This window comes from Prinia subflava, chromosome 27 (assembly GCF_021018805.1).
Source record: "Prinia subflava isolate CZ2003 ecotype Zambia chromosome 27, Cam_Psub_1.2, whole genome shotgun sequence".
NCBI lineage: Eukaryota > Metazoa > Chordata > Aves > Passeriformes > Cisticolidae > Prinia > Prinia subflava.
The window spans coordinates 1,403,063-1,412,816 of NC_086273.1; the positions used below are offsets into that span (position 1 = coordinate 1,403,063).

General features: G+C 53.9%; 1 protein-coding gene across 1 annotated transcript; it reads right to left on the minus strand.

Moving 5' to 3' along the window:
- Positions 1 to 453: 453 nt before the first annotated feature.
- LOC134562306 (olfactory receptor 14A16-like) lies at positions 454 to 1,400 on the minus strand. The gene has a single exon (XM_063419691.1). It carries the CDS (start codon positions 1,384 to 1,386, stop codon positions 454 to 456), a length of 933 nt encoding a protein of 310 aa, XP_063275761.1. The 5' UTR covers positions 1,387 to 1,400.
- Positions 1,401 to 9,754: the final 8,354 nt, after the last annotated feature.

The following is a 9,754-nucleotide window of genomic DNA, read 5'->3' on the forward strand; positions in this document are numbered from 1 at the left end:
AGCCCTGTGCCCGGCCCCGAGAGCACTCAGGCCCTACAGCAACAGCAGGGCCAGGAGGGCAGCGGGGCAGGGCCACGGCAGCAGCACTGGCAACACCAAGTGCTGCTGCTGCTGGGCACAGCTGCTGTGCCAGCACTGATCTGCCCCAGCTCTGCACACAGACATTGCTGCTGCAGCCACAGAGAAGGGAACAAAGGGGGGATCTCTGAAGAAAACTTTCAGGAGGTCTTTTAGTTCATTTAAAGCAACTGAGAATACAGCCCCTCTATGGCACAGTCTGTGGCCACAGCAAAGGTGGAGAGAAAAAACATCAGAAAGGACACAAACAATGACATTTCCTTGTGGACAACATTTAAAAAGTCAAACATAGAAAAACAACCTCCAAAATGACACCAGGAAGTAGTATCAAAGATGATTTTTATTACAAATTATTTACAGAAATTGGCCAGCAGTTTAATGTTTGTGAAATCGTCCAGTGATCAGTGTCCACACTGCAGCCTTGAGCTCCCGGTTCCTCAGGCTGTAGATGAGGGGGTTCAGGGCTGGAGGCACCACCGCATACAGAACTGACACTGACAGATCCAGGGATGGGGAGGAGATGGAGGGGGGCTTCAGGTAGGCAAATGTGCCAGTGCTGAGGAACAGGGAGACCACGGCCAGGTGAGGGAGGCAGGTGGAAAAGGCTTTGTGCCGTCCCTGCTCAGAGGGGATCCTCAGCACGGCCCTGAAGATCTGCACATAGGAGAAAACAATGAACACAAAACTGCCAAAATATAGAAAAGAATTTAGCATAAGAAGCCCAAGTTCCCTGAGTCTGGAGTGTGAGCAGGAGAGCTTGAGGATGTGTGGGATTTCACAGAAGAACTGGCCCAGGGCATTGCCATGGCACAGGGGCAGGGAAAATGTATTGGCTGTGTGCAGCAGAGCAGTGAGAAAGGCACTGGCCCAGGCAGCTGCTGCCATGTGGGCACAAGCTCTGCTGCCCAGGAGGGTCCCGTAGTGCAGGGGTTTGCAGATGGACACGTAGCGGTCGTAGCACATGATGGTCAGGAGGAAATACTCTGCTGAGATGAAAAACAAAAACAGAAATAGCTGAGAAACACATCCTGAGTAGGAGATGTTCGTGGTGTCCCAGAGGGAATTGTGCATGGCTTTGGGGACAGTGGTGAGGATGGAGCCCAGGTCGCTGAGGGCCAGGTTGAGCAGGAAGAAGAACATGGGGCTGTGCAGGAGGTGGCCGCAGGCTACGGCGATGATGATGAGGCCGTTGGCCAGGAGGGCAGCCAGGGAGATGGCCAGGAAGAGGCAGAAGTGCAGGAGCTGCAGCTGCCGTGTGTGTGCCAATGGCAGCAGGAGGAAGTGGCTGATGGAGCTGCTGTTGGACATTTGTTGAGTCTGGACATTCCAACCTGCAGAAAGAGGAAAGACAGTGACATTGGAGGTGACATTTCCCATAGGAGAGTCAAAGCCCTTTCTCATAGATCCTTCCCTGCCACTAAACACGTCCACCCATTTTATTGGTTGCTGGAGATCTGATTGCTGCTGGCCAATATTCAGTGAGGAGCAAGACCTTGACCTGCAGGACACTTGGGATTCTGCCATGACCCCCAGTAAGGGCAGGGACACAGTGAGGGCAAGGACCAGTCCTGGTGTTTGAATTTGGACAATAAATCTCCTTCTGAGGCACAGGCACTGCCAGGGTAAAGGGATGGGGATTGTAGGTGGTAAAATGAGAGATTCTGGTGCAGCTGGGGAGAACAGAGAGTCCAAAGAGGCAGGAGGATTTTCTGAGACTTAGTGCAGAATGAGGGGAGCTGCTCTGTCCCTGCAACCTGTTCCCAGCTGGCATAGAGTTGAACCTTTCCAAGCTTCACTCCTTTGTAACCCTGGAAAGCCAGGAGACCCTGCTGAGAGCAGAGGGATGCCTGGCACACAGAGTGGCTCTTGCCATTCCCAAAGTCAGGGAGAGTCAGCTCATTCCCAGCCTGCCAGCCTGCCCTGCCCAGAGCTCCTCAGGGCAGAGGGAGCTGGGACACCCCATTGCTGTGCTCAGCCTGCACAGGAGGAGCCCCAGGGCTGGGCCTGAGCCTGCAGCTGGAACTGCCATTCCCAGAGAGCCCCTCAGCAATGCCAGGAGCACCTGGGCAAGGCAAGGAGAGAGAGAGGCAGGCCCTGAGGAAAAGCCTTTCCCTGGCCAGCCCTGCACAGCCCCTGCCAGGCAGCAGCAGTGCAGGACAGTGGCCCTCAGGCCCTGGTCAGCAGGGAATGGGCACGTGGCAGGAGAGATGCCCTTCATCTCTGCTGCTGCTCTGCCGGCCCAGGAGGGCACTGAGGGCCCCGAGCCCCCGGGCTGAGGGCTGTGCTGGCTGGGAGGGGACAGCAGAGCTGTGCTGCTCAGGGCAGTGTCTGCCCTGCAGGGCAGGGCCGGCAGGTGCCACATCTGCCCTGCAGCAGGGCTTCCCTCAGCACTGCCTCCCTCCCTCCCTGCCCAGGGCTCTGCTGCTGGAGCTGTCCCAGCCCGAGCTGTTCCTGTGGCCCCGGGCTCCTTCCCTGCCAGTGCTGCCAGAGCCCAGCCCAGCCCTGGGCCAGCTCTGCCCTGCAGCTGCTCGGGGCTGCAGGGGTTAAAGAACAGCTCCCCCAGGCCTGGGCACCATGGAAAGGGGATGCTGGATGCATCTGGAGGCTGGGGAGGTGGAGGCACTTGCTGAGCTTCTAAGGAATCCTCAGTGTAATGGTTTCACTGCATCAGCGCCTGCTCTTGCCTGCACAGCTGAGTTTCAATTTTCACTAGTTTGACCAGTGGAGAATTGGGAGCACAGATTCAGGAAAGCAGAGACCCAAGCAGGAAACTCCTGCCCTAAATGTGCTCATGAAAATTCCCCTCAGAAATGACCTGGGCATGAGCTGGAGCTCTGAGCAGCCCTGGCGCACACAGCACCCTCTCCACAGCAGCAGGAGCTGCCCTGGCAGGAGTCATTTTTTGTACCCACATCTCCTCTCCAGCATCCAAGGGGAGCTGCCAGGCAGGCTGAGAGCTGCCCCTGGCAGGTGGCAGATGCCCTGGGCTGGCCAAGAGTCCTCAGGGCTGCAGCACCTGCTCTGCACCACAGCCCTGGGCAGCCCTGGCTGCAGCCCCAGCTTCAGCCCCTGCAGCCGTCCCTGGCAGCAGGAGCCGTCCTGCCCTGTCCCTCTGACGGTGCCCAGGGCAGCCCCGCTCTGGAGCACATCCTCCCCCAAAGCAGCAAGGGCAGCAGAGCCATCCTTACAGTCACCTCAGTGCTGTCCTGGCTCAGCTTCAGGAGATCCCTGGAGCCACACACTTACTGTGTCACAAGTGGGGAACATTTCTCCATGAAGAATCTCAGAATTGTCCTTCCAGTTTCTTTGAGCCTCTGTCTGCTTCATTCCTCTCAGGTACCTGCAGGCAGTGCCCTCAGCCCTGCTGGGCTGGGAGAGGAGCTGCTCCTCAGGAGAAATGGCTTTTTAAATCTTTTCTTGGTTTCCAGGAGCTGCCTCTGTGCCAGGAGCCCAGCCCAGCTCAGCAGCATGAACACAGCACAAAGATTTAATGAGCCTCTGGGGGCTTTGATATTTTTCACAGAAGACTCAGTCCCTGAGAGACTGTTGGAAAACTTTGTGAGAACTCAAAGTTAAATGTAAACCCCAAAGTTTTTAGAAGTTTTAATGTGTCCCACAAGAGACACAACTGAGTAAGTATCCCCATGTTCCAGCTAAAGAACGTTGCAGGCAGTGATGACAGGTGGGCACAAACAAGGCAAAGCTGTCTCTGATGCTGACCAAACCTGGATGTGTTTCAGGAATGCAAAGGGCCAAGGCCTGAGCCCCAGCCCCTGCCAAGGCAGATCCTGTCCCTCCCTCCTTGCTCAGGGCTCTTCCTGGGCCACTGGGATGTGGGGATGTGCAATGCCAAGGGCAGCACCATGGGGCGGCCCCTGCCAGGCTGCTGAGCAGGGACAAGGAGGCAATGAGGCCCCAGGCCTGCAAGGGTCACTTGTCCCCTCCTGATGCCTCAGGCCCAGGGCCAGCAGCCATGGCCCAAGTGCTGCAGGAGTTGGCTGTGTCAGGGCCTTTCAGCTGCTGCCCATGCCTGTGCCCTGTGCAGCCCAGGCTGTGCTACGGTGTCCCTGCCCTGCGCCTCTGTCCCTGCAGGCTGTCGGCATCCCCCGGCTGCCCCACCTGGCTGGGCCCTTCCTTTGCTGACAGCTCTGCGTCCTGCCTGCCTCTGCCTGGGCACACAGAGCCTTGGGCTGCTCCAGACTCCTGCTGGGGGATGTGTTGCACCACAGCCCTGCTTTGGGAGGGAAATTCCTTTTTTTTTGTTCCTAGTCTGGGCTTCCCCAGGTGCTCTTGGCATTAATCTTTTCTTTCTCTAGCTGTTCTCTACTATGTCAAAGGATCCACCATCTCTAAAACCACCCTTCGAGCACTCCCAGGTCTCTCGTCTCTTGTCCCCAGACTCCACTCCACTGAGCACAGGACTCCTTTGTGCCTGTATAATGATCTCGTGCATGAGGCCATGGGTGCCTTGAGAAGAAGGACAGTTCTTTTCTTTAGGATGGAAACCACAGAACCCCGGTGTTCTGAAGGCAAATGAGAGGCCACGGCAAGCCAGACCTGTCTATGCTTGCAGCTTTTGTCTAAAAATCACCCTTGGATATTTGTGTAGTTTTGGAGATGGAATTCCATTTCAGCCATGGTTGCCTGAACCAGAATGACAATTCTTCTCCATAGGAAGGAAAGGGCAGAGTCCCAGTGTTTCAAAGGCTGATTAGATGTAGCTGCAAGGGTGTCAAGGCCAGAAGACCTGTTTGTCTTGGCAACTTTTGTCTGGGAGCTATCCTTGGATAGATGGAATTTGGGAGACCAAATCCCAGTTTTGGGATTTTTTTCTGGACAAGGACAATTCTTTCCCATAGGAAGGAAAGTACTATCACAATATTTCAAAGGCAGATGGGAGCTGACCCTCAGCAAGCCAAGGGAACATAGACAGTCGTGGCAGCTTTTTTCTGGAAGCTGTTCTTGGATAGAAGGGATTTTGGAGGTAGATTCCAAATTTTGCCCGTGGATGCCTGGACTTGAAAGACTTTTTTGCATAGACAGAAAAGCACAGCCCTCCAGTGTTTTGAAGGCAGATGAGAGGTATCCCCTAAGAGGCCAAGGCCATCCAGAGCTGTCTGTCAGGGCAGGTTTCATATGGAAACAAATGTTGGATATATTCAAATTCAGAGGTAGAATCCCAGTTTTGGTCATGTACCTCTGGAGGAGGAGAAGAGTTCTTTCCTACAGGAAGGAATGTACAGAACTCCAGAGTTTCAGAGGCAGATGAGAAGCAGCCCTCAACATGTCAAGGGGTCAGCTGGACCAGTCAGGCTGCCCCCAGAGGCCAAGCCAACCAAACCTGTTCCATATCCTTGGATCCTTGGGACATGCAGTGTTACAATTGCCCCTTGGTTCCATCAGGTCCTGTAGTATCCTAACAGAACTTTGTTTCCATAAGGCCCAGCAATATCACAATGATCTCCTTGCCTCTGCAGTGGAACAATGGCACCTTTCTTCCATGAGGCATTGCAGTGTCAAAATGGTTTCCTTGGTCCCATGGGACTGCACAATGAAATAATGGCCCCTTGCTTCCATGAGTGCCACAATCACCCCTTGATTCTATTGAGTTCCCCAGAACCACAGTGACTCCTTGGTTCCACAAGGCCTGGCTGTGTCACACTGGCCCCTTGCTTTCATGGGGACCTGTAGTGTCATGATGGCCCCTTCCTTCCATGAGGACTCAGAATGCCAGAATGGTCTCATTGCTCCCATGAGGCCCTGCAGTGTCACAATGGCTCCTTGGTTCCACAAGGCCCTGCAGGGCCCCTTGATTCAATGAGGCCTCAAAGTTCCATAATGGTCTTGGTTCCACGAGGCCCTGCAGTTCCACAATGGCTCTTTGCTGTCACAAGAGGTTGAAGTCTCATTGTAGCCTCAGTGGGTTCCCCCACTGTGTCACAATGTCCTCCTTGGTTCCATATTGCCCCATTGTGTCACAATGTTCTCCTTGGTTCCACAGAGTCAGAATGTCCCCGTGGTCTCATGGAGCCCCACAGTGTCACTATGACCTCCTTGAGTCCATGAGGCCCTGCCATGCTGCAATGACCCCTTGGTTATACAAGGCCCTGCAGTGTCACAATGGCCCCTTGGTTCCAGTGGGTCCTGAAGGGTCATAATGGTCTCCATGGTTCCACGAGGCCCCACAATGTAACAATGGACTTCTGGTTCCATGTGTTTTCGTACCGCCAACAACAGTGTCCTTGGTTCCACAGTGTCACAATGGACCCTTTGTTCCATGAGGTTCAGTAGTGTAACATGGACACCTTGATTCCATGAGGTTCTGTAGTGTCACCATGGACTCCTTGGTTCCGTGGCCCTGCTGTGGAACAATGGACTCGTAGTTCCATGAGGTTCCGTAGTGTCACCATGGTCTCTTTTGTTCCACAAGGCCTTGCTGTGCCACAATGGCCCCTTGCTTCCATGAGGTTCCGTACTGTCAACAGGAATCCATTGTTTCTGCAGTGTCATAAAGGACCCTTGGTTCCATGAGGTGCCTGGCCTCCCACAGCCTCTCACAGACCCTTTCCCCTTCAAGGTGCCTAAGAGCCCCTCATAACCCCTCACAGCCCCTCATGGCCTCACACAGCCCCTCATGGCCCCTCACAGCCCCTCATGGCCCCACACAGCCCTTCATGGCCCCTCACAGCCCCTCATGGCCCCTCATGGCCCCTCATGGCCCCTCATGGCCCCAAATACAGGGCTCCTCCCAAAGGAGAAGGGGTCAGGCCCTGCTTGTTCTCCTTTTATTTCAGTCCCTTCACATCCATGAGTAAAGAAAGGCTGAAATGGAGCCTTTCCCCAGTGGTTCCCTCCAGGTTAATTGCAGCTGAAGCTCTGTGCTGGCGCTGGCCCCAGCGCCAACATCCCCGCAGCCCCCAGGCCTTTGCTGTCCCCTGTGTCCCTTCGCTGTCCCCGAGTCCCGCCCGGCTCTGGCAGCAGCAGCAGCCGCAGCGCAGCGGGCGCCGGCCCGGCCCAGCCGGGGCTCCCGGCCAGGAGCAGCAGCAGCGCCGGCCCCTTCCCGCCTGCTCCTGCCTCGCCTGCCAAGGGCCTTTTCCAGGTGAATTCTGGAGTAGGGCAACAATCACCCAGAAACAGCCCTGATTCCTCAGGGCCTGGCTGTGCTGCCCTGACCCAGCCTTCAGAGAAAGAAAGGATCGGGTTCCAGCGCTGTTTTCAGCACTGTTTTGCTCACCCTGAGGTGACAGCAGGAGGCTGCTGGTGCCTTTGCCTTGGGAATTTGAGATCATGGCTGCTCTTGTCTCTCTTCTGCTTGCCACTTGGATTTTACCTGTCAAACTACAATTGCCTCTTTTCATCGGTGCTACCCACATGCTCTCCTGATGGGGTATTTTGTTGCAGGCATCATGATTAGCGGATCTTGAAAGCTCAAAAGTCACAGAACACAAAGTCAGGGAGAGTTAAAGCCACACAGGCCACATTTGCAGTGCTCAAACACAGCTCCATTGCTGGTGCTGCGGAAAGGGAATCAACTGACAGAGGCCATCACAGGAATTGCCTCTGGAGTGTCAGATAAAATGAAAAAATCCACCAAGAGAAACAGAAACCAGAACTTACTGACTTCCTTCATTGTTTCTTCCAAGCAGCAGCAGAAAGTGGGGATCCCCAGAGGTATTTCCAGCTGCTGCTGACCCCAGCTGGAGCCCAGCCTGCTGCCCAGTCCCAGTGGAACCTGAGCCCAGCCCGGGGAGCTCCCGCAGTGTCGGGAGCTCAGCGCACGCGGGGCCAGGCCCAGAGCCCCGGGCACGGCCGCCGATTGCGGGGCAGCGGCACAGGCGGAATGTCCTGCAGCCCAAACCTCCTGCTCCTGCCACACAGCGCCCAGCCTTCTCCCCCTCCTCATCCTCTCCAGCACAGCACAAATTCCAGCTCGGAGAAGGCTTCCCAAGGCAGGGCTCAGGCTCCTCTTTCCCCCTGAGTGTCCCTGCAGAGGAACACGGCATCCTTCAGGCAGTTCCACCAGCTCAGGGTTCTCATTTCATGGGGGATCTGAGATGCAAATGGCCTTGTTAGCAAGGACTAAAGCAGAGGGAATGGATCAGAAGCTTTAGAAAAAATGACCTTTCTTGCAGACAAAGTTCACCAAGTCATTCCCTGCATTTCTCATTTTCAGATTTTTTCAGTCATCTACTGAGAGGTCCAGCTTGTTCTAGTGCTTTTCAGGAAACAATTATACTCTTGATTTATACCAGTACAAGACATGTAGAAGCATTTAAACTGAACACAGAAACAAACTCCCTGTCACCTCATTTTTATGTTCTAGATCACTTTCCTGATGTCCATGGTGGTGTTGGAATGATCATCACACAGCTCTCCACTTCTGGCTGCAGGCTCTGGAGATTCTTTCTCTGCATTCAGCCAGGCTTGTATTCCCTAACAATTCACAGAATCACAGAATGACTAGGTTGGAAGAGACCTTCAAGACTGAGTCCAACCCATGCCCTAATATCTTAACTAAACCTTGGCACCGAGTGCTATGGATGCTGACAATTGGACTGAATTCAGGTTTCAGGCTCTGCCAGGGTCTGTGAAAAAGACAGGTGAGCAACTTTCTCATTCTGGCCTGGGAAAATCTTAAGGAGGAAACCAAAACAATCCTGGGAAGTGAAAAACCATCAGCAGGTGTTGTTTTTCCCACATGTTTACTGGAAAAGGTGTTTACAAAAAGGGTGTAGACTCTAAGGACCAATCATATGAATTGTGCCAAAGTACTCTACAAATAGAGAATTTAGAAGAATAAAGATTGCTCTCATTTCATCATCATCTCAAGAGTCATGTCATTATTTCTATGCCATCCAAAAACTGTAACGACAGAGTAACACATCCAGTCTTTTTTAAACACATCCGGGGATGAGTGACTCCACCACCTCCCCGGGCAGACTATTCCAGTACTTTATCAACCATTCCATAAAAAACCTTTTCCTAATGTCAAACCTGTATTTCCTTTGTGCAGCATAAGACTGTGTCCTCTCATTCTGTCAGTTGCTGTCTGGACAAAGAGACCAAACCCCACCTGACTACAACTACGCTTCAGGGAATTGTAGAGAGCAATTAGGTCACCTCTGAGTCTCCTTTCCTCCAGGCTAAACAACCCCAGCTCCCTCAGCCCTTCTTAACAGTGTTTTTTTTCCAAGCCCCTCACCAGCCTTGTTGCCCTCTCCTGGACATGCTCAAGCATCTCAACGCCCTTCCTAAACTGAGGGCCCAGAACTGGACACAGCACTCGAGATGCAGCCTCACCAGTGCCCAGCACAGGGGAAGAATCCCTGCCCTGCTCCTGCTGCCCACACCATTCCTGATCCAGGCCAGGAGCCATTGGCCTTCTTGCCCACCTGCCCACACTGCTGCCTCATGTCCAGCCTGCTGTCCAGCACTGCCCCACGTCCCTTTCTGCCTGCCCACTGTCCAGCCACTCTGTCCCCAGTCTGCAGCACCGCAGGGGTTGTTGTGGCCAAAATGCAGGACTCAGCACTTGGACTTATTAAACTTCATCCTATTGGACTCTGCCCATCCATCCAGTCATTCCAGGTCTCCCTGCAGAGCCCTCCTACCTTTCAACAGATGGACACATGTTCCCAGCTTTGTGTCAGCTGAAAATTTGATAATGAAAGGCTCA

What these genes read in the sequence shown, in the direction of transcription:
- LOC134562306 (XM_063419691.1), bottom strand. Translation starts at nt 1,386, where the DNA reads ATGTCCAACAGCAGCTCCATCAGCCACTTCCTCCTGCTGCCATTGGCA.